This window comes from Bolinopsis microptera, chromosome 10 (genome assembly GCF_026151205.1).
Source record: "Bolinopsis microptera isolate Bmic1 chromosome 10, MBARI_Bmic_1.0, whole genome shotgun sequence".
In the NCBI taxonomy this organism is placed as follows: domain Eukaryota; kingdom Metazoa; phylum Ctenophora; class Tentaculata; order Lobata; family Bolinopsidae; genus Bolinopsis; species Bolinopsis microptera.
In genome coordinates, this window is record NC_087081.1 from 2,242,322 (window position 1) to 2,268,331 (window position 26,010).

Consider the following 26,010-nt stretch of genomic DNA (forward strand, 5'->3'; position numbering starts at 1 on the left):
TACGTGGTGTATTTAAATCAACCCCTTTGCTCAGTTACTCGAGTAGTTTTACTGTAAATGTCAATTAATCGTAAATACGTACGTGGTTAAATTTAATATTCGGGCAAAATTGCCCCAGACAACTTATATTTTTATATAAAGACTGTTATTTAGTCTAGTTAGTAGTTATATGCAACCACGGAACATGCACTAAATTAACACCTCGGTCATTCTGTAAAAGCAAAAAGTGTAGCTTCACTCATGACGATCATGACGCATTTCCAAAAGCCAGTTTGGCTCTGTAATAAGGATAACTAGCTAACCGGGATAACGGGATATTATGAATATTGTGCGTTGTATTGTATTGCTTGCGGAGTTGTGCTATACTCATGATCTCAAAGTATTAGTTATAGTATTGCTTGCGGAGTGTTAGTGTTGCTGTAGTGCACTGGATAGCGGTTCATCCCACGCCGCGTCTAGTTGACCGATCCAGCTTTGTTTATATCGTAGTTTATACCGTAGTGTGTCAGTATTATGGATAATTTGCTTATATTATAAAGTCTCGTTGTAATATGTGACATAGTAACCAGTAGGTCTAAATCTTAAAGTTAATACGATTAGAGTAAGCTGAGATTTCTCGGTTTTTTTAAAATCTAGATATTTATTCATGGCAGTTATACTTAGACACTCTGGAATTAGAGTCAATAAGTCTAGTTCAACGTCTACAATTATCGTCTCGATCCTATATACTTATAGTTGTAGATTATAATGTACTATACGTATTTGTAGCTGAGGAAAAAGCGTACGTGCGCGACCGGGAGGCCACAGGTATATAATGAGTATGACTGCAATTTCAGACGTTGTCAAAATTTATCGGCCATTTCGGGATTTTGCTCTATTTTTTGCAATTATTTTTTCATATCAACAACAGTTTTGTTTGTTCCTAATTTTACCAATAATGCCAATAACCACGAAATAAATTAGTGCCGCAAATAACTTAAATCTTGGCTTTGTGCCATGCATTTTAGTGACTAAAAGAATTACACAATTACAATCTGCATCACCATCACAATTCCATATATCAATAAGTTGATTGATCACTTGACATCTTAATTTTTGAGATAATCAATGAAAAGAGCAAAATGAATTTACTTTAATTAAATGGGAAACTTGTCAGCAAGAACAGGATACACCAAGGCTATAAAAAACTTTTGAATCGGTATTTAACCGGCCGTTGCATCGTTAATTTTAGCTCAAGTATTAGTGCTGCTTATTTTCTTGCGCTAATTTATCGTCACTTCATTTACCACTTTTCCAGTATGTACGAGAATTCATTTGTTCATCGGCATCGCTTTTGTCGGTTTTTTTGGTTCTATCATTGCCTGTTCTTGGTCTCGTACATTATCTCTACTTTGCAATATATTTTTGTAAAACTTGTAACACCTTAAAAACGTGTAAACTTGTAAAACTTTAAAAATGTGACTTCCTCAAGCTTTTCCAGGATACAGGCTATAAATCGATTACTAATTTTGCCTATAAAAATTGTACTACTTTCTCTCTTGACTGGCTGCATGTGCAATGCAGCTACTGCACACCTTTCAGTCGGGTAATGAAACAAATTAAATATATGCACAATTTCTCGTCTTCCAATCCACTTTATTTGGTGTTTTGCCGGCTAAGTATGTCACTGTCTACTCTTGACAACATTTTCACGGTAGTGTCAAAATTGTAGCCAGAAATGATATTTGTGGTTTGGAAATGCACGCCTTGGCCGGCTTATTTGCTTTATGGTTATTGGTTCGGTTGCAAAGCTTAACATTACCGTCAGATTGACTGACTCTTTAACAATTTCATCGCTTCCAACCTAATTCACACTTTCATGGGTGTTTCCAGCTCAATTATATATGGACACAGTAAACAGTTGGATTAACAGTTGGATTATAACAGTCTGCCATGTATTATATGCAACATTTACAGTTTAATAATAATAATATGACGAAATTGTACACACAACTCACCCGCACGCCTATTAAACCAGTCAGTCTATTTATATATTTTAACTACTTTAACTTATAGCCATTATGTATATCTTACAGATTATATTGGAACCCGTTCTTTCAATTTGTCGTAGTTCGTCCTTGACCTTTGCCAGTAGTACTAGTAGTCATGCCAACATCGACCACACTAGGGCCGGCAAAATCAGGGGCGAAATTCAATATAATTGGTTGTTTGGTTACTGAACGGCGCCAGCCTCTTCCCCCGTTTAATCTTCCATCGTCTTTGTTGTTTAGCAACAAAGCCGTCCTCCGCTAACTGTGTTTGCCGTTTGGACGATCATAATTCTAATTCTAATGACAAAAGTGTCTTTACCGTGCCTTAATCGTGCCTTAAGTAACGCTTAGAAGTGTGCCAACCTTGCGTTAACCTTACGTTAATTGTTCATCGACAGATTATCAATTCTTCAACATAACCTAGTTAGTAGTTAACCTAAACCAAGGGGTTAAAATGTTGAGGGGGACATTCCCGTCCCAGTACTGTTCCTAAATGATTTCTTTTATTGTTGTGTTAAGAAAACCTTAGGTGCTTTCGGTTTAGATTCAGGTCAACTTTAAACCATTGTTTGTTTTGCTGACTGTTACTGTTAGCATCACAAATCTGCACAATATGATGAACTGCAGGTCAGGATAATTATATAGGTTCATTACATTAAATCGTTCTAACCCCGACTTAATAAGCCATGCTCACCATACCACACGTACCATGATGTTAAATTCAAGAAAACAACCGTTTAGCTCATAGTTATACCATACTATTGCTTCACACCAGGGCATATATTAGACTGAGACATTCATGACTGTACACACATTATAATAGAACTATAGGAGCCAAAACTAACCGGACGTAGTGGCATCTCTAATGTCAGTGATAATTTGCAAAGTGAGCGCCCATTTTCTAACCCCAGTACAAGTCACAATGTAATAACCCAGTGCGGGTTTCATGGGAGAGTAGGCATGGTTCCTTATAACATAGCTCTCACTGGGAAACCACCAGCCAGTATTTCTAGAGTAGTTATATAAAGTTATAATATCAGCTCTCACTGGGAAACCACCAGCCAGTATTTCTAGAGTAGTTATATAAAGTTATATTATCAGCTCTCACTGTGAAACCACCAGCCAGTATTTCTAGAGTAGTTATATAAAGTTATATTATCAGCTCTCACTGTGAAACCACCAGCCAGTATTTCTAGAGTAGTTATATAAAGTTATATTATCAGCTCTCACTGGGAAACCACCAGCCAGTATTTCTAGAGTAGTTATATAAAGTTATATTATCAGCTCTCACTGGGAAACCACCAGCCAGTATTTCTAGAGTAGTTATATAAAGTTATATTATCAGCTCTCACTGGGAAACCACCAGCCAGTATTTCTAGAGTAGTTATATAAAGTTATATTATCAGCTCTCACTGTGAAACCACCAGCCAGTATTTCTAGAGTAGTTATATAAAGTTATATTATCAGCTCTCACTGTGAAACCACCAGCCAGTATTTCTAGAGTAGTTATATAAAGTTATATTATCAGCTCTCACTGTGAAACCACCAGCCAGTATTTCTAGAGTAGTTATATAAAGTTATATTATCAGCTCTCACTGGGAAACCACCAGCCAGTATTTCTAGAGTAGTTATATAAAGTTATATTATCAGCTCTCACTGGGAAACCACCAGCCAGTATTTCTAGAGTAGTTATATAAAGTTATATTATCAGCTCTCACTGGGAAACCACCAGCCAGTATTTCTAGAGTAGTTATATAAAGTTATATTATCAGCTCTCACTGTGAAACCACCAGCCAGTATTTCTAGAGTAGTTATATAAAGTTATATTATCAGCTCTCACTGGGAAACCACCAGCCAGTATTTCTAGAGTAGTTATATAAAGTTATATTATCAGCTCTCACTGGGAAACCACCAGCCAGTATTTCTAGAGTAGTTATATAAAGTTATATTATCAGCTCTCACTGGGAAACCACCAGCCAGTATTTCTAGAGTAGTTATATAAAGTTATATTATCAGCTCTCACTGGGAAACCACCAGCCAGTATTTCTAGAGTAGTTATATAAAGTTATATTATCAGCTCTCACTGGGAAACCACCAGCCAGTATAATTCTTCGTGTGGGATGCTTATTGCTTGTTTATAGTTTTGTACGCAGAATAACTGGATTGCTGGTGTTACCTCGACTTTATTTACTTCTAGTGCAATGATTAGTGCTGCTGTTAATGGTGCTGGCAGGCCTAGTGCTTCTAGGACTGCCGGGATTGATTTCTTCAACAACCTAGGGAGACACGGTAAGTCTAATATTAGCGTCATTATTTCACGTCTCTTAGGGAGACACGGTAAGTCTAATATTAGCGTCATTATTTCACGTCTCTTAGGGAGACACGGTAAGTCTAATATTAGCGTCATTATTTCACGTCTCTTAGGGAGACACGGTAAGTCTAATATTAGCGTCATTATTTCACGTCTCTTAGGGAGACACGGTAAGTCTAATATTAGCGTCATTATTTCACGTCTCTTAGGGAGACACGGTAAGTCTAATATTAGCGTCATTATTTCACGTCTCTTAGGGAGACACGGTAAGTCTAATATTAGCGTCATTATTTCACGTCTCTTAGGGAGACACGGTAAGTCTAATATTAGCGTCATTATTTCACGTCTCTTAGGGAGACACGGTAAGTCTAATATTAGCGTCATTATTTCACGTCTCTTAGGGAGACACGGTAAGTCTAATATTAGCGTCATTATTTCACGTCTCTTAGGGAGACACGGTAAGTCTAATATTAGCGTCATTATTTCACGTCTCTTAGGGAGACACGGTAAGTCTAATATTAGCGTCATTATTTCACGTCTCTTAGGGAGACACGGTAAGTCTAATATTAGCGTCATTATTTCACGTCTCTTAGGGAGACACGGTAAGTCTAATATTAGCGTCATTATTTCACGTCTCTTAGGGAGACACGGTAAGTCTAATATTAGCGTCATTATTTCACGTCTCTTAGGGAGACACGGTAAGTCTAATATTAGCGTCATTATTTCACGTCTCTTAGGGAGACACGGTAAGTCTAATATTAGCGTCATTATTTCACGTCTCTTAGGGAGACACGGTAAGTCTAATATTAGCGTCATTATTTCACGTCTCTTAGGGAGACACGGTAAGTCTAATATTAGCGTCATTATTTCACGTCTCTTAGGGAGACACGGTAAGTCTAATATTAGCGTCATTATTTCACGTCTCTTAGGGAGACACGGTAAGTCTAATATTAGCGTCATTATTTCACGTCTCTTAGGGAGACACGGTAAGTCTAATATTAGCGTCATTATTTCACGTCTCTTAGGGAGACACGGTAAGTCTAATATTAGCGTCATTATTTCACGTCTCTTAGGGAGACACGGTAAGTCTAATATTAGCGTCATTATTTCACGTCTCTTAGGGAGACACGGTAAGTCTAATATTAGCGTCATTATTTCACGTCTCTTAGGGAGACACGGTAAGTCTAATATTAGCGTCATTATTTCACGTCTCTTAGGGAGACACGGTAAGTCTAATATTAGCGTCATTATTTCACGTCTCTTAGGGAGACACGGTAAGTCTAATATTAGCGTCATTATTTCACGTCTCTTAGGGAGACACGGTAAGTCTAATATTAGCGTCATTATTTCACGTCTCTTAGGGAGACACGGTAAGTCTAATATTAGCGTCATTATTTCACGTCTCTTAGGGAGACACGGTAAGTCTAATATTAGCGTCATTATTTCACGTCTCTTAGGGAGACACGGTAAGTCTAATATTAGCGTCATTATTTCACGTCTCTTAGGGAGACACGGTAAGTCTAATATTAGCGTCATTATTTCACGTCTCTTAGGGAGACACGGTAAGTCTAATATTAGCGTCATTATTTCACGTCTCTTAGGGAGACACGGTAAGTCTAATATTAGCGTCATTATTTCACGTCTCTTAGGGAGACACGGTAAGTCTAATATTAGCGTCATTATTTCACGTCTCTTAGGGAGACACGGTAAGTCTAATATTAGCGTCATTATTTCACGTCTCTTAGGGAGACACGGTAAGTCTAATATTAGCGTCATTATTTCACGTCTCTTAGGGAGACACGGTAAGTCTAATATTAGCATCATTATTTCACGTCTCGAATTTCTATCATTTAAGTTTTGCTTTGATTTTTTATGGCTTCGAATATTTTGGCACTGCTTTTCACAGCTAGACTGCTTTGCATGTCAGTTTATCGCTTGGTTTTTTGTTGTTGCTTTGTCGCTGTTATCTAAGTTTTAATTCCTACATAACTCGGCTCAATTTCAATTCTCACAATAAAGACTTAATTTTGCATTTATAGTGCCTCTTAATTTTATTCTGAGTGTGCTTCATAATTACTTTAATCTAATTGCTTTTATAGCACTCTTCTGATCTGCAAGTCCTGTAAATGTAACGCAGTTCTAGATTATATCTATAGCTTCTTTTTTCTGACAACTTTCGAAATCCCATTTTTAAAATGGACAGTGTTATCGATTTCTTAATGAAAACAATAGATTCGTTAACGCAAAGTGAATAAACAAATAAAGATTCGTTACCAGCCGAAAGTACAAGTTCTGATATGCGTGCGATGGTATTATAATCACCTCATTCAAGTTGAGAGATGTGAGATTATGTGAGAAAGAACGAATGAGACCAAGAAGACACAAACTTCCCTTTTATCATGTATGCAGTGTATGGTGAGCGATTTGAAAATATTTTGAATCTGATAAATCTCCGATTGATATGCAGTCTCCTCAATAATCATAGCCATACTTACAGTTAAATAATTCAACTATAAAAAATCAGTTATTGGCAAAGAATGTTTGGCGTTGTTGACTAACAATAGCTATAATTAGAGATTTACAATCTAAGTTTCGTCATTGACTCATCGGTAAATAGAACGTATTGTGATGTAAAAGTTGATATCAACATCAATATTCGTGCCATCGATACTTACAATTAATCAATGCATTCTATTTCATTGTTCTAGACATATCCTATATTTTTGATCTATATGATAACGATACAAATATATAATAGAATTATAATGCCCTAACAATATATTATAATAATCCGCCAGCGCATGCCTTGATTTCAAGTCATGATCTTTCGATATTGTTGGTTGAAGAAATTAAATTCTTCCGACTTTTATTTATATGACAATAACCGGCTGTTAGTATTTAGTTGGTTGGTTGGTGAGTTGTCCGATAACTATAAGTTGTTGCGAACGTGTGATCACCTGAACATGCAGTCCATAGTATTACATGATACACCGGCCAGACCCCTGAGTATGAGTGAAATAAAGCAGCATTCTCATAATAGTAAATTTGGTCCTGGACATCGTCCATCGAAACGAATAGATCTGAGCCATAACCAAAAGTTTAATATGGTACAAAATCACAAGCGAGATCTTCGTGTTGAGTATCTTTTGCAGATGAGCGGTTCTAACGGTAAGTAACGCGTGATATTTAACGCGTGATAAGTGGCGCGTGATAAGTGGCGCGTGATAAGTAAATAAAGCTTAACAGCCTAAAATCCAATTTTAATCAGCAATATTTGTCGCACTGCAGTGAACTATAATAGTCCATTACCATAACCTACTGACAGACGTGTTTAACTCCTGCTTACAGTGCTGAGTGCTATGTAATCCTGAACTACGGTGCTATAATTACGACAATAACTATACTATATGGCTGCATTTTTCTGCGGTATCGGACACCTGTTTTTTAGTTCTAAACTACTCAGAAATATTTCGAAAATAGTTGTCTAAGTGTGTAGTACATTCGTGTTGTTATCGAAATTGAGCTGTGTCCGTGTTATCCTTGGACACATCTTATAATCAGGAATTTGATGAATGATTCGAACAATCCATAATGTTTAACTACTTTGCAATAACTGGTAACTATAAACTGGTAACTATAAACTGGTAACTGGTAACTATAAACTGGTAACTGGTAACTAAACTTGTTTTCCAGAACCAACGTGTGCAAACTCGCCATTTTTTTGAACAACCATACCAAGCTTTTAAACGGTCTAAATTAACTATTAGTAACTGTAAGAAGAAGTATGTTCGATCCTCAACTTTTTCAGCAACAGGACGAAATGCTCGGTTCAATCAATTTAAGAACCGAGCAAGCTTCGTTAAGAAGAATGTAAAGCAGGTCGATAAGCAGGAGGAATGGGGGAGCAAGTCAGAGGTGAATAATCGCTATCAGTTTATCTATTTTATCTGTCACAACTCGTTTATTTTCAATCGTATGATCCTTTTTATTGATTAAATCATGATTTGATAATTGATTAATTGGTTATCTTTTCAGTATATTCTTTCACTGATTGGGTTTGCAGTTGGTATTGGTAACATATGGAGATTTCCTTACCTATGTCAGAAACACGGCGGAGGTAAGTAAACCAATTTATTTAAAATAAAATTTACTAAGCAATAAGTATAAGTAAATTCATCCGATTGTCATCAATGATATGGTTATCGCTGGTGTTGCAGGAACAGCGCTTCATATGGATAATATCTGTTAACATATTATTCCGGAAAAAAAATTTCTTCTTTAACAAATAATACATTTTCTGTTTGCTATGCGATTTCCACATACATTTCTAGGGCTGTAAGCATTCTTGGGGCTAGTTATTTTGGGCGGATGTGCAGTATTATTGTGATACATTAGTACCTTTACTGGTTTGCACTTTGCACATGTAAAGCCCACACTTGCTCAGATAATTGTTCCAATTTGTTCTATGACAGGCTGGCTTAACATTTGCATTATTTGTCGCACCATGTTGGTTTGTAACTTTATACCTATCTAGCTGATCATTTTTATTTCGCATGTACATTGTAAACTGTACGTACGTTAATATTGCAGTTTCGTGTTTCTTCTTAATATTATGCATATTACATCCTGAATCCTGATTCCTGTGTAATATATTGTAGTTTTAAAGTATCAGCTGGTTCGGACACACTGCTGTCTGCAATCCTTTTGCATTTTTTACTTTGTTTAAAAAGTTTAAAAGTAGCTCAAGAGTGGCTCTCGGAAGATTTAAAGCACAATCGATTTCACAAGGTTTTAAAAACAATGGACTCCACTCTAGCAATGAACCGGAAAAAGGCTGCATCAGCAGCTAAGAAGAAGGAAGCAGTGGAACTGAAAAAGGAACAAGAACAGCTAATGGAGGACGCCACAACCACGCTTAGCCAATACTTCATGTTTGCAGTGGGAATGGTTATCATTATCTACATCGGATTCTGCTACCAAGAAATGGCTAAAGACATCGAGCGAACCTTTTTCAGCTTACCTGATCAATGTGGCGAGAAGGAAATAAAACAAAACTCTTCCAACTACGAATACGGGTTAGATAGTTTGGTAATGTTGGGAGATGTGCAAGTTCCCAAGGCTGTTGCACAAGAAAGTAATGACTATGAGGAACCTGAAAGTTGGATACTTAACGGTGACACAATAACAAAAGTAGGAGGAAACTACTGGTATGTAGCTGTAGATACCGATATGTCAGGTATTTCAGGGGGTATGTTGAGGAACTGGTTTGAAACTGTTAATTGTTCAGATATGTATAAGTGGTGGCATCCAAAGGATCATGAATATGGTGTTTGGTTGGATCATGACACCTACGAAGCAAGCAGCTCCCTTGTTGGCAGACAGGGTAAGATTCACAGGGTTAAAGAGAGAGTTGGAGACAAAATGAACAAGCTAGATATATTCTTCCACGATCCGTGTGTTGGGAAAGATTGTGACGTCCTAAAAACACAGGGTGTAGAACTGATCCTATCCGGAAAAGTCCACGCTCATCTGACTCCCATAGGACGAGTCTACGCTGGGTTCTTTATCCACACACTCAGAGTAGATGACACAGGAAGCACTCTCCACTCACGCTTCACTATGGGCAAGGACGTGCACTGCCTGGATAGTCCCAACTCTTGGGGGTGCTTCTTTCTTGACACTTTTCAGTGGCTTGTTAAGAAGATTATGTTATCAGATAAGAACGCTGCGAGCATTTTCATTCATTGTCGGGAAGAGATGTTTACTTTGGGTAGGCTACTGGCTAAATTGAATAACGTTGCTGCTAGGGGATGAGCTAAATTCCTGTTCTGTGTTTATGAAATTGTACGGAATTTGATGAAAGTTTTGATTATGTGTTTATTGATGGATGAACTGAAATTAAAAAATTTTATGTTACCCTACTCGATTTACTTTATAAGGGAAGCAAATTGGTATTATTTTCTGCCAAATATACATACATGAATTCAACATTGAGTCAAGAATCAAAATTATTTTCAAGTTGATCCATCAAACCAAACAGATGTTTATCTAACCCTTTTCTGTTTTCGAGGAGCTAATTAAAATATCAATTAACTTGTCGCGACATTGTCTATTGAGATAACTATTTTCTATTTAATTTGATAAAATAGTCTTTATTCATTTCGATTGTTACCAAATTTTTATTGTACGAACAGAATATTCGAAATTTCAAGGTACGATTGTCGATTCATGAACGACAAAAAATATGGTCTTGACATATTTTAAGCTATAAAACCGGAAAACGGATATATGGTAAATTAAAAAGGTTCTTGCGTGATGGCAGTTCGGCTAATATTTTCATCAGAGGGTCAATAACTTGAATTATAAAACTGAACTTTCAATTAACTTAAAAACTCCTCCCTCTAATTTGACCAGGTGCGTTCCTGTTCGCGTACGTGGTGATGGTGATTATTGAGGGTCTGCCACTCTTTTGTCTAGAACTTCACATCGGTAATCACTTTAAGAAGAGTGTTAGTGGTAGTATGAGGGTGAGTGACTTCAAATGTGAAAATTATTAGTAATTATTAGTAACTATTAGTGATCATTATTATAATTCATAAATTGCTTTAGTTTAATCGATAATATTATAATTCATAAATTGCTTTAGTTTAATCGATAATATTATAATTCATAAATTGCTTTAGTTTAATTGCTATAGTATAAAACTTGAAGCTGAACTTTCCATTTGAACTTTGATTTATTTGTTCTATAATTCATAAATTAGATTATCAACAATATGATATTCTATGAACAAAATTAATAGTAATCGATCAAATGTCGTAGCTTAAATATGTCGTTGAGAATTGCCTGATCGCACCACTTTAGATTTCATCCCTGAATCAGTAAGTCAGTACGAAAAGGGAACCAATTTTGACAACTGACAACTGCTGTATGTCGTACAGGAATCGTTTATATACGTACTTGGTTTTCATTGGTCACTGCTGCAACCAGTCAGCAAATCTCGGTCACCAAGACCGATACAGTTCGCTAGCTCCCAGAAGTAGTCATAATATCCATTAACCAGCAAATAAATCCGCCTTATTCAAAGATCAGCACTAACATTAACAATGTTTTCAGCACATCAAGAAGGGGTTGGTTGGAGTGGGCTGGTGTACTATCACAGTGTGTTTCCTGTGTGCTGTTTACTACAACTCTATTATCATGTGGATTATAAGGTGAGAACATGTTTAGATTATTGTGGAATGAAGTTGTCAAAATGGCAATGCATTTCACATATTCAGTGCAGAGACAGTAACTACTACTAGAATAAACCTCGAATAAAGATCATTATAACTGATCGGCGATGATAAAGTAGGAACTGATAAGAAGTTCAATTTTCTCAATTAAAAATAACTTTGCAGGTACTTTTTGTAAAGATAAGGAGTTGCTAACCTAAAAATAACTTGTCAGATACTTGTTCGAGTCCTTCGTGAATCCCTTACCTTGGTCAGAGTGTAAGACGGATCATATCTGCTGTCTGGAAGACAAGACTCAATACTACTGGTATGGATACTTGTGGCATAGTGAAGTGCTTTAAACTTAACATAAGTGTTTAAATTTAAAGTTTTACTCAGCAAATAAAGTCAAATAACTTGAACAAACATTAAGTTTATTGTCAGTTAAATAAAATTGGATCTCTTATATATTTACTTACTTCACACTTAATTAATTAACTGCTAAATTACTCAATTCAATCTAATTAGGTATTACGAACACTTGCGGCTGTCTCCTGATATCCGTGAACTGGGTTCCTTCAACCCAACTTTAGTGGTCTGTTTGATCATCTCCTGGGTCACCATCTTCATCTGTATTTCTAGAGGAATCAAGAGCTCTGGAAAGGTAATATAACACGTAATAATTACTAATCCACTAATTGTACTAATTAATTTCTGTTTTGCAACATTGAACATGGAATTAGCATATTTGACTGAGAGCCAAAAACAACGAGAATTAGTGTGGTATTAAAATGTTATTCGTGAAGTTGAATACCTATTTCAGATACTTAATTTTCATTTATTTAATTGGACGCGATTATTAACAAGGAATGGGGCCTATATAATGCGTCTCTCGATGTTTATAAGAATTCATTCGTTAAGATGATAAAGGGAATCGGAAATGAAGGGGAACTTAAAGATGAACGGTTAAAACGGCTACGTAGGTTTGTAAGTATGCCAGCATCAGCCAAGAATGACATAGATTTGTCATGAGCGAGATAAATATGAATATGTAAAAGTGATCAGAAAGATAAAGGTGAATCCAAGTAGGGAGTGGAAACTGGAAAGTTCCAAAAGCAACCCACTCTAAATGATCACTATGGTTCTTCGAATGATTCTTCGAATGATTCTTTAAATGATCCTTCTTAAATCTTGATCTAAAGAGCTCTCTCATCTTTTCTGTAGCGATATTGTATGCTTACCTGAATAATCATGTTGGATGAGCGATTAGTTTAAATTCCTATTGAATATCTTATTAATCTTGAATAGATCAATTCACACCGATCGGATCTATAATAAAATTGCAGCTGTATGCCCTCAATTTCGTCTTACAATAAAATATATTTCACACTATTGTTAGTTTTGTACAGGCGAGATAAGCTAGAAACCTATGTCTCCTCAGGTGGTATATTTCTCAGCAACAGCCCCGTATGTGGTACTGATAATCCTTCTGTTCCGCGGGGCCACCCTGGATGGAGCAAAGGATGGTATCATGTACTTCCTCAAGCCGGATGTAAGTTACTCTTCCCTTGTTGTATCCCGTCTCTATGCTGTATAAATCATAAAACATGATGTTAATGCAGAGTAGAACCGTATGGAACTTCGTAATTTCTGTCCCTTGTTTATAAGGTGTCTTTATAGCTGTATATAACAATGATATTCACATTTCACCGCCTCACTAAAATGCTCATAGGCAAAAAAGCTGTTAGACCTAAGTCTATGGTCGGATGCAGCCTCGCAGATATTCTACTCTCTTGGTATTGGGTTTGGTGCTATCGTGTCATTCGCCTCCTTTACCAAAAACTGCGACAACGTCATCAGAGACAGGTTAGATAACAGTTCACGTCATTATCATAACTCATAAGCTATTATAGAGATACAAATTTAATGGCACAATTTTGCTTCCATGTAATACAATATTCAAGGATATTTGCTCAGAATTCAGCGTAATTATTATTCATGAGTTATCATATTAATTACTATGAATATTAATTTAAAAATTTTAAGTAAAAAGTAAAAGTCCGAATAATAATAGTACAACCACCACGAAAAGTCATGGTGACGAAAAATTCAAAGTTAGAAATTGAGAGGCAGCAGTTATATATATACTCGTATATAGTGTAAGCCAATCATCTCAGAACATGGACAAAAGGATTTCGCGATTATTTTGGCCAAAAATCGCGATACCGCGATTTTTAACAGGCTATACATTAAACTATACATAAAATTTGTCGCAAATAATGGGAAAATCGTGATTCCGTACACGCCGCGATTTCCTTTTGTCCGTGTCTCAGAACTGCATGAGCCAACACCCAACATCTGATGTGCGAACTGCGAATTTAACAACGAGGTCTGATCCTCACCTCGTTACATGTTCGATGTCTGTGTGAAGGTAAAATGGTGAAATCTTCTGGATCAGGCAGAGGTGGAGTGTTGCTCTACCACTTTGACTTATGTCCCTTAAGCGCTTTCAACTACCGTTCACCGAGCTTTGACTGCGGCTTTGCTAACAAGGTTTGGCCGGTGGACTGTGGAGGGTCCACAGTAGTCCCATTACCTTAGTGATGTGCGAATTAAATAAAATGTGAATTTATTCCAGCATCATCATCACGGTGGTAAACTGCTCTACATCAATATTGGGAGGGTTTGTCATCTTCAGCATTGTAGGCTACCGAAAACACATGACAGGTGCAGACTTTGATCAGGTAAATGAAAGAGGTTAATTGATTGGTTAATTAGTTAATTGATTGGTTAATTAGTTAATGGATTAAATGATAAGCTTTATAAATTTGCAGTTATATTTAATTAAAGGAAATATGATCAGTGCCAAAATTCTCGTAATTTTTTTGATATATATAAATTTCCATTGCACGTAACCTCTGGTAGCTCAGTTGGCAGAGCGGAGGACTGTAATGGTATCCCCAAAGTAATCCTTAGGTCACCAGTTCAAATCTGGTTCGGAGGATATTTTGATGATTTTGATTAGTAAAACGTATCTATTTTTAGCTCTTACACATATTACATGTTTTCAGCTTGGCTCAGGGCCAGGTTTGGCATTTGTAGCGATAGCTGAAGCAGTGGCCAACATGCACATCTCGCCTTTGTGGGCCGTCTTGTTTTACAGGTGAAAGTATTATTTTTTATTGACAGGGTGATTCAAATCAATATTATCCATAATGAATTGCGTAATCAATTAATATATAACTGATTATGTAATTGATATGCCAATTAACTAATTATGTAATCAGTATGTTGCTGCTACTTGGATTGGACAGTTTGTTCGGCTTGATGGAGAGTATGTTGCATCAACTCAGAGAAGAAATCCCCGTTTTGAAGAGGATTAAGAAACACGGTGTCAACGGTTAGTTCAGGTTCTTTTCACTGCTATTACTGATACTACTATCATAATTAGTTTTAACTCTAAATATCGAAAACTCATGTACAATGTATTATAGTATTATGTATATTGTATAATGTACACATATCCTTATACTATATACATTATACATTATACATCGGTCAGGGATATACAATATATCACGAATACACCCTCCATTACTTTCAGCATGTGTGTGTTTCCTTATGTTCCTCCTGGCCCTGCCTACAGCTACTAACGGTGGACAGTACATTGTTAACCTGATGGACACCTGGGCGGTCTCCATCCCCCTGTTGTTCGTTGCTTTGGGAGAGATAGTCTCCATTGTATGGTTCTACGGTATACACAGGTTAGATTAAACCCTGTAAATAGTGGAACACTTTATGTTATTTTAGCATCCGCTAAAAATTTTTTCGGTGGTCTAATGGCTAAATATCCTGATGATCTGAGTTCAATTCTCACTGCTGTACCTTACACTTCCTTCTAACTGCCCTGCAGGTTCACGAGAGAAGTGAAAGAGAAGACAGGGTACCAGATAGGATGGTACTGGCAGATATGTTGGGTGGTGCTGTCTCCCTTGGTCCTGCTCATCCTCATCGGCTTCTCGCTATTCTCCTACTTTGGGGACATGTCTTACAGTCAGTTTATTGGCTGTGCGGGGATTAATAGTGGACTGGTACGTCCTTTGGTAGATTTTTTCTAGAGTTTTATACTCACGGCCACATACTAGCTAGCCAACTGCCACGACTCTTGCTTCTATGTTACACTACGTTTTGATAAGAAGTAGAAAGTGCCAATATTTACTGCAATTATAATTAAATTTTTGAATGAATAACCTTGAAGTTAAATTCTAACCAGAAAATGAATGTTGATAGAATTACCCAACGGGCACTTTGAATGATAAATTGCATTTACATGACAACCATTTACAGGCAAGTGAAAACGGCTCAATGTTAGAGACAAATAACGGCTCAGCTGATTATAATTTAACTGGAAACATGACCAACTTTAACTATGGTATAGACTACAAAGAGTGGCAAGTCAGTTCTAAACTGCCAACGGAGGGTATCGTAGCTGCTCTCTTTTTTCTTCTGACGTGAGTTTTTTCTTCTTTTTGATTCCTTTTTCTCCCTTTTCTCCCTTCAAGTGTATAAATGGAATGAGTTTATTCTCCTTCAAATATAAAATGTGTCTCCGTTTAACAAGTTGTTCCTCCTCGTGTGAGTTATACATCTTCCTAAAGTTTACTGACATTATTTCTTCTCCAAACATTGTTTCCACTTTTAACACAAATCCCCCCACAGACCACTGCTAACCCTCCCCCTGGGAGCTCTCTACGGTCACATATATCCCAACACTACAAATGAGGAACAGGTCCAAGCTAACTTGGAATCCTGCCCGGAGGAGAACGAGGTACTCTAAACAATTCTGAGAAAACTTTGAGGTACTCTATAAAAGAATCTGAAGAATTACAGCCCTACTTGCTACTGATCCAGGACCCTGATCAGTGATCACGCCCTTATAGCAATACAACACTTACTACAGAGTGTCAACTCTCTTCACAGCAGTCAAATCCACCATGACGTAATCAGATGTCATTTTAAGGACTATTATAATTTATAATTGATATCTTTGTAGATGTCGGACACGACCAAGTTATTCAGCATTATAATAAACATTCCGTGACCCTACCTTTAATGCAATATGCAGTCGGCAACGATTAAGACGATCAAATGGTTTATAATTTCTATTTTGAGCTGAGACATATCAATTTTTGGGACTATTATACTTATAGCGTTAATGGTACGCCGAATGGATGTCACAACTTTTATGAATGCACATATTTATGTATGCAGTTATTCAATGAATAATTCATTATTAAGTCCCATACTTGTAAAATTATTGGCCCGATTCGACAGTACCAATCACGCGTTTAACGCGTGAGACATCGCCAAGCGTGATGAATTTAGCCACCGCGCTAACGCGCTCACGCGTGGAGTCGGCCCTAAACTTGAAACCAACGGAAAAAAGTTAGGGTGCACGTCTTGTATTTGTAAGATTATGTACATTAGATATATTTGATGTTATTTTAAGCTAATATTTTTATGAAAAAGTGACTGTGATTCTGAGTTTTGGCCGATCAATATTGGACGCTAATTGGTTAATCGCCATGTCACGTGTCAAAAAATATGCCTCACCTCCGCACCAGAATCCATATCTATAAAGTTAAGCGGCTACTACATACTAGTACTACTGTCTACTAGTACTACTGGTACTAGCTATAAATGCTTAAAATTGAAATGGAATTACACCAAAAGTCGAAATTCATTAGCCAGCTTTTTATTTTTATAGTTATAGTATTAGTAAGCATTTACCTCAACTTCAAGATCCCAGGCTTCCGCTTATTGTTCATAATTAAAAATGACAAGATGGCGTAATGACAGCGGCTGAGCGCCGCCCTGTTAACGCCGGCCTGTTAATATTGAACATGTGATGTGGGTTAATTATAGGTAGTGCGCCATCGACAGTGTGAGTGAGCCGCGCGTGCCGACTGTAGGATGGTTTTTAGCGCTAATTTCGTTAAATAGTGCAAAACTTGCTTCCTCGGTCTATTTAAAAAATCCTATCTATATATCTACCAAGTAATACACCATACTTAACTTCAAAATTATATATATATAGGTATACTGCACCATGTTCACTAAATTCGTGGCCGTAGCAAATTAGTTTAACTGCTGCAATAATGAGCAGTCTAAACGATTTTTGCAGCAAATTGTTTATCTAGAGACAGCTCAAGCTATAAGTGGAAAAAGATCCTGCGACGAATTGTAGTTATAAAAACTTATTTGTAAATTTGAAATGTTAATGGTTCCTAATCCTACTTCTTTAGTTGTTCCCAAATCGTGTGAATTGATTCTTAAATGTCGGCGCTATATAATACTCCTACTCCTAGTACATAGTATTTTCCGCGGTGCTACAAGCGAGCATGCAACTGCAAATTACTTGAATATGTTGAACCGCGACCGACACGTTCTTGGATGTCTGACAATTACCGTTTAAACAACTATATATATCAAATATTGTAGTTTATTACTATATTAGCTTTTAGTCTTATTCGGTTACATGACTTTGTCAATGACAGAGTACGTTAATGTTACACTTAATTATACATTAACATAGCTAAATAAATGTTTCTTGTCATCTGCACCTTGTGTCGTAATTATTTAAGAAATAAATAAATAAAAGCTAATTAAATTAGCTTTTACTTATTTATTTCTTAAATTTAAAATTTATTTTTTCGATCATCACGATTCACGAACATGCGGCGGCTTTGGTCTAGGAAACCCAGGAAAGCTTATATATAAAGCATATACATATATGAAAATAGGACAGCAAATGGAGCCATGTTTGTAGTTTGGCCATATTCTATTTTTTGAAGCTTTCAATTTCTCTCGATATCTTACTTCCACTTCCAGTACCTTCCAATGTCTTGTGCCAACTTCAGTTGCAGTAAATTTGACACGTTGCAACCCCGGGCGGAGTGCACGCTTCGCGTGCACGAGAGAGGTATACAATTACGTGTAGTAACCTGCAACAGTAAATGCGTTCAATACCCGAATCTGATATATAATCGTTATGGAAATACTAATTACTATTTAAATCCAAATTGTTTAGTCATCCAAATCGTTTAATAAACCCGATTGAAGTATGGGGAAATTATTCAACCAAAGGTGAGACACCATGACCAGACAGTAAATACTTATATTAAGAACATTGCACTTTCCAATCTCCGTGTCCAATAGCTGCAGTATAAATTGATCGAATTTTGTTGATATAGAGCAGCTTGCCACTTAGGTCCAGGATCATTATAAAACATAACGCCGGACTTCTAGGCAGTGTGCTTGGTTGTGGGACACACTCAACTAGGAAAGGTTGAGAAACCTGAAAACTCCCTAAAGAGATATCAACAGAGTGTGGGCTGACTGACTAACCTGTGATTAGAGTTTGCCCGACTCTATGTGCTATGATTGTGGCAGACAGTATCTTCTGAGTTGTTGAGATTCAGAGTATCCTTTGTCGGTGGTGCTGGTTACAAGCTCTTGTTGTATGTGGTAGAAAGATGATTACTGAGACCAAACTCATTTACATGAAGGATAAGAAATAATGAGGTTATGCAAGTGGAAGCTATAAGTATAGGGCAGGTAATGATTAGATGAGTAATAATTATATATAATATAAAAAAGATTAATATAGTTATACAGTAAACCACTTTTAATAACCATTCGAAATTTCTTGTCGAGATCATTTTCCAATATAAATTTAAGATAATGTAACTCCCTCCCCCCCCCCCTGGGCTGATTACGTAATACGTGAATTAATTGACGATGTCAATTCATGGCAGCTCGGCGCGGCACATGACAGTAGCGCATTTCGCCGATCTATAGCCAGAGAAGCCTTATTAAGTGCGCGGCGCGGCACAGTAACGCATCGCGCTACAATACGCGAACAACCCCTTATAGAGTATTAGCGCTTTATTATTATATGGTATCAGAAATATCTATTTTTTGATTTTGACCGATTTTGACCGAATTTGCCAATGGAATGGGTATCGCGATGGGGATGCCTCTTGATCCCCCCTCTAAAGGCGTGTCTAAAGGAGTGCGTGCGTCATATTTGCAAAACGATCCCTATGTTCTAGACATTTATCTTTCCAGTTCCTCGATGTCAGATTATCAGAAAAGCCAGACTGTGTGTGGGCGTCATGCGGAGGAACCGTTGATCCTACAAGCACTGTTGTTGAAATCTAAATATAACAACCTAAACATGATTATAAAATTAAAACCAATCGCCGGTCCTTCATGTAATAATCAGTTACCATGAACAGTGACACCTATCATCCTTATTAGGTGATCATATTGAGTACCGGCTAAATTCATGATGCGTATTTATCGCTCACCGTTATAAAGCTTTTAATATTAAATACAGTTAGTATATCTGTTTAGCTACAATACTATTTATTACTTCCCCGGCCATTTAAATGGTGCAAATGTGCAATATCGATTAGTTCCCATATTTTTTGTTCTGCCTATTTTGCCCTCTCAGACACTGGACAGCTTTTTGCTCTTTTAATTTGAATATTAATTCAACCAATCGTTTATATGTATAGCAATGGTAGTCAATTCGGTGCTACAGTCATACACGTAAATTGTTCACTAGTACTAATTAGTAGTACAAATGTGGAAAATCCGCGTGAATTTGTATACAATATGTTTTTGACCGAAATTTTCAGTAGATCAATCCCGAAGGCATTTTTATAAGGTAGCAACAAATAAATTTAGTCGCTTTGACTATACAAACTTTATCCAGCAGACTACAAGCTCTCACAATTTTTTAAATTAATTAGCCATATCGCAAACATTTTTTCCCGTTCGTTCTAAGGAAATCTCTTTCAAGGGAAATACTTTTAATTTAATGATCGAAGATTGTAGTGTTGTAGGAATGATGAGTCACGTACAAAATCACGAAAAGGTTTGCAGAAAATAAGATTTAAAAATAGTGGAATAATTTTATGATATAAACATTGTTTACTAAAATGTCGACTATGTCTTATACCCAAATATTTCAATTCTTCTAGTTCTAGTTCTACACATATGACATACACATCAAGTTTCAATAAAACTCATTGCTATACCTTTGCGGGAAAAAAAGTGAGCCATGTGTCAGGAATCATTTTGAAATACATTGACATGTGCAATAAAAGAATGTATGCAAATATGTTTCATTAATAAACAGGGGATTCTTGCCATTAAAATGAGAAATATTTGTCATTAACGCGGAAGAATATTGGTCATTTAGAGAGGAAAAGGGTGAACCTTTTAATAAACCTGTCAGAATGTAGCAGCAGTTATATTTTCCTCTTGGCTCATTTTACCTGACGCTTTGGCGAAACGGCATGATCGCCATTTTGACGTCATTCACGCCAATACTTGTATAAATCAGTCGCCAAACTTTGTCATAAAATTCCAAATTCGATCGATCGTAATATCAGTAACCTAGTTCAAAATACTGCTGAAATAATGGCAGTTGGCTAGACGTGCACTTTGCGACAGTTTCCAATGCGTATTTCTTGTTCAAAGCGTATCTTTTCTTTATTTATATATTAAAACTTCCGTATCAATTTGCTTTAAATGACATGACAGCTATAATTATAGTCCACTTAATATTACGAGTCAAGTATTTTATTATTAAAATACTTGATCTGGAGTGTTCAGAGCAGCCGCAAGGCGCAAACACCGTATTAATAATGGTTAGTGGACTATAATAGATGTCATTTAATTTTTAAAGCAAATCAATACGTATTAAGGTCTAGCTTCACGGCCCCGCGATGATGTCATGACACCAAATTATCCTCCAATATAAAGCGAGGATCTGACAGCTTCTTATTGGTATATTGGCGAGATGAACCCCATATTTATTTGGAATAATGTACAGGTTAAGCTTCAGTACCATTTTATAATGCATTACGCCCTTACCCAGTCAACTGTGATATCTATCTATTTAATTTTTAATGAATTGCTCAGATTTGCGATCAAATTAGTGGCTTGGAAAAGAAAAATATAGAAATTTTGTATTTAAATATTCAAAATCTTTAATGTGCACCTTCGATGTGCATTGTATTCAAAATATAATCTATTTTGGAGGTGCAGTGTGCACATTTAAGATTTTGAGATTCGATTTAGAATTAAAATTGCTCCGAGCGTCCACTGATGACTGTAAGTAAGCAATGATGAAATTTCAGAAATAAACCTGAAAATAAGCTTCGATTAATACGACTTTGAATTTTGAAATTAACTTAGCTCTCCCAGATTGCTGCTTTTTCACTGTGTCGTATTCAAGTTAAAAACAATCTGAGGGCCCGTTATATTATCTTTAAATCATACTGATCTGTGATTTAGTACAGATTCGGCTGGTATATTATACACACTCTCTGGCTCGTAGGACTAACCCCATACAGCTAGAGATAAGCACCGCAGGCCATCCCAACTTGCGAGAGTGACCTGCCCTTGTATCTTGTCTTATTGATCTGTGATATGTGTTCACGTGGCATCAAAAGTCATGTTATCTTATTTATCTTAACGACCATTTCTTGAGAAAGAAAGGCCTTATTAACCACGCCAAAATGTGTAATGCATTACACAGAAACAATGTTCTGTAAAAGAAGCTATTTCTAACACTTATAACTATCACAATTTGGTAATATGGAGCACTGAGCAGCTGATATTTGCTTTTTTCAAGTCCTTCTGACGATGCACTCCAAATGAACCTCATCACTTCAGCCTTTATATCAGCAGTAACATAGTCAAGTATAGAGGGGTACATACTAAATCGTTAACTATTTTTGGTGTTGTTGTATCTGGTTATATCATCGAGACATTTATATTCGTGATTTATAATTCATGATGTTTTCAAAGCCTATTTTACTCACGATTATATATGTACCCGACAATCAGTTCTTATATCGCTGATTGAAAAGTTTGATTTATTATTACACTGTGTAATCTGGTGGATTTGTGTAAACAATCAGAAATTTGAATGAAAGAAACATTGCACTGTGAATAAGTCACATTGATGATTTTTTTCTGGTCAGACTATATAAGACTTATATATAATCAGAAATTTACTCGAACGAAATTGATTGAAAAAGAGTGAAATAAACTCGAGCTCATGTACGTACGTGTCTATATTGTCTAAGCTTGTACTTTTTCAATCACATTTTCTTCAATAATGCCGATTCATATTGTATTGTGCAAGGCTCAGCGAAAATGTTTTAATTTTTGTGGGCAGATTTTTGAGATGCAGTTATGTGCAACATTGTGCCAGTATTCAAAATGACCACCAGAATGATTCATACAGTCCCGGTATAATAAGAATACGGAAGAAATGCAAGAAGTTCAAAGATACTATAAGTAAGATTTGAATTTCAGAAATTAAATACCTATTAACCTGAATTGGTATTGAATTAGAAGACATACTGTATAAAATTGCATATGTTCACTCACGGGATTCCAATCGTATCAAATTTCGAGTGGTTGAACTTAGAAGAAAATTTCAGGGTTTAGTACGGTTATTCGCGACACAATCATGGCAGCTCCCCAAATTAGCCTAATTTCTTTGTGGTCCGTGTTTTCAGCAGTAGGTGGCTTCAGATTTCAAAAGCCGCTCATGGCCTCTGCAAATCGTGTCTATTTTAATTTTTATGGCACGATCGGACTGAAATCTGAAATTCTACTCTTTGTATTCTATAACATGTGTCTTTTGTGAGGTTGCTTCTTTTTTCTTTTTAAAGCTTTAATCTCTGTGTTTAAGCCGGACACATCTGATTTGATTAATTTTAGTGCATCAAGTACTGTGTGAACTCAAGTGCCTAGTTTAATTATTCCACTTTTAAAATATGGAGAGTCGGAGTTATCCTATTAATTTTAAGAGTGCCAGTTAACAGTAACTTCGACTCTTTATCCTTGCGGATCACTGCAATTTCATTTCTTTTACTGCGTATCTGCAGAACAAATAGTTGAGGGTTTTTATTCGAGATCTCGGCAATTTATATTATAATTGTTAACCTACAAATTACTTTTACTTCCCCAGAGTTGATGTTCGGTGCCCTGTATGATGTTTTGTAATGTTGACGCGACGTACTTTAGAAATTAACTCGTCGGCATACGTTAATCTTGCTGATTCATAACTTTACTTATATAGCATAAGTGCTACAGGTGCAGGCTGCTATTTTAGTGATGTCAATATTCTAATTTTAATCGGTGTCATCATGAGTGACATGAGAGTATTTTGATTATTTTGTTTGTTATTTAGTTTGATTATTTTGTTGGTTGTTTAGTTTGATTATTTTGTTGGTTGTTTAGCGCGGGAAGCTGATTGGTTCATCGCTGTCACGTGCCAAAACAAATATTGTACACCTCCACACTCCCCACGGTGAAATATGTTCCATCTAAACATTTTAAATGGCAAGTACCCCACACCTCGTAACAGTAGCATTTTAAGAACTACATTTTGCAGGTGTAACAAAATAAGCTCTCAAAAGCAGCTTATTAATTGGAGTGGTATATATACCACTCCAATTAATAAGCTGCTTTAATTTATTTATAAATTAAAGGCTTGAACGAATATTATAACAAATCGATGACATAGCAGTAAAAGATATGAGCGAGTCGATAACCTGTTTTAACCGAACGTACAACGGCTCACTTTATGATGGGACCTATTTCTTTAGAGAAGCAGACGTCACACTTGGGCTACTCCTCATTTTAACTGGTAAGTTCGCTTCTTATCCTGTTGTCAGTTCTGAAATTGTTAATAGGTTAATGTCACACTGTACCAACATATTGTGCAACAGGTGTTGGATGTTAAGCCAGCCAGCTATCTGAGGTAATTCAGACTTGTGTCTTTATGTTAGCACAGAGCTGAACATGCATACTTCATTTTAAAAATCAATCAGGGGCAAGCGTCCGTGAAATTAACTTTTCTAGTCACGTGGCTGCAACACACCCAAAATAATACGATTAAAAACTTTTTCAGGAGTAGCAGGGTGCGCCGGGAACATCTTTTCAATCATCTTACTGGGGGTAAATCACAAATTAGTGCAACTTAAAGTCACGTGGATACTTTTCATTTCTATGGCAGCTGTTGATGCTACTCAGGTTAGACTTTATTAATTCGAAATAAAACCACAAATTTATCTAGTTTCATAACAATGTTTTAGGTTATAAATACGACGAGGACATCTGCCACTGGGATTATACTCCCTTAATTTTACTGATTCCACTAATAAACGCCTTGAACCATTTAAATATCCTTATTATGTCCCTAAACTATACATCTTAAATATCCTCATTATGTCCCTAAACTACATCTTAAATATCCTTGTTATGTCCCTAAACTACATCTTAAATATCCTTATTATGTCCCTAAACTACATCTTAGATATCCTTATTATGTCCCTAAACTACATTTTAAATATCCTTATTATGTCCCTAAACTTTACCTCCGCAGATAATCCCTACATTTACGTGTGGTATGATGTTGTTTAAGCACAGAAAACCAAACGTTGGACCTTTCCTGCTCTGGGGGATTAGGATAGGGGGCTTCATCATGAACGTAAGTGGAGTTTTTCAATTGAATTATTAATTTTTGTAGTGGTCGGTGGAGTTTAATTGGTTACTGTTGTTATCTAAATTAGCGAAATCAAAACAACTAAATCGTTTATCATCGTGTGATTGTATGTTGCACATCTACTCTCTGACTAATTAACCATATCAACTTAAATTAGGTGTTTCCATTCATAGCGCAGTTGATCACCCTGCTGTTCACGTTTATACGAGGTTTCGTGCACTTGCTCCCATTCCAATCCAGGTAATTAAATTAAATTATATCTTCCAAATATGCGAAAGAGATTTTTAGTGATTTTTAAGTGGTTTTCAGGGATTTTTCCCAATCTGGGTAAGATGATATAAAGTCGATAATTCATTTTCAGTAAAGTTTGATCGCTGACATGTTTCCAATCTCAGATATTTGTTGACATTTCGGAAAACTCTGTTGGCAATACTGGGATGTTTTGCAATCAACCTCGGTCTCGAGGCGCTCCTTTTCTCCCCGCAATACGATTTCTCGTATAATCCTTGCACAGGTATAAAAACCTCCATACCAGTATCTAGTTCAATCACCTAATAAGTTTTGTCTTGGGTACCAATTAATCATTATTCCATACAAAATTTAACGGAAACCATTTTAGGAATTCTGAAGGCTGTTGTGGACCACGAATCACCCACAATATTCTGGTACGCGTGGATACGACTTATCCTGTCGCTGGTTCCATTTCTTCTAACCATTTGTGGAAACATTTTACTGGGTATGCCAATGATTCTGTTTTCATAAAAACCTAAATGTGCTTCAAGTACTTTAAACATGGCTTTAAAACAATTGTAGCTCCACGAGATGTTCATGTCCTGTATCATTTGTGTGTACTAT

General features: G+C 36.4%; 1 protein-coding gene and 1 non-coding gene across 2 annotated transcripts; both read left to right on the forward strand.

Annotated features, from left to right (window-relative positions):
• The first annotated feature begins 4,213 nt into the window (after positions 1 to 4,213).
• On the forward strand, positions 4,214 to 16,787 carry LOC134821978 (sodium- and chloride-dependent transporter XTRP3-like). The gene is made up of 16 exons (XM_063832813.1): positions 4,214 to 4,319; positions 8,150 to 8,256; positions 8,377 to 8,458; positions 10,756 to 10,868; positions 11,458 to 11,555; positions 11,791 to 11,883; positions 12,084 to 12,219; positions 12,997 to 13,107; positions 13,288 to 13,421; positions 14,194 to 14,299; positions 14,627 to 14,718; positions 14,843 to 14,955; positions 15,160 to 15,319; positions 15,469 to 15,646; positions 15,903 to 16,066; positions 16,275 to 16,787. Exons 1-16 carry the CDS (start codon positions 4,232 to 4,234, stop codon positions 16,390 to 16,392), a joined length of 1,893 nt encoding a protein of 630 aa, XP_063688883.1. The 5' UTR covers positions 4,214 to 4,231; the 3' UTR covers positions 16,393 to 16,787.
• On the forward strand, positions 14,471 to 14,559 carry Trnay-gua (transfer RNA tyrosine (anticodon GUA)). Its single transcript is given in 2 exon segments — positions 14,471 to 14,507; positions 14,524 to 14,559. It is a non-coding gene; the product is annotated as a tRNA-Tyr (tRNA).
• Positions 16,788 to 26,010: the final 9,223 nt, after the last annotated feature.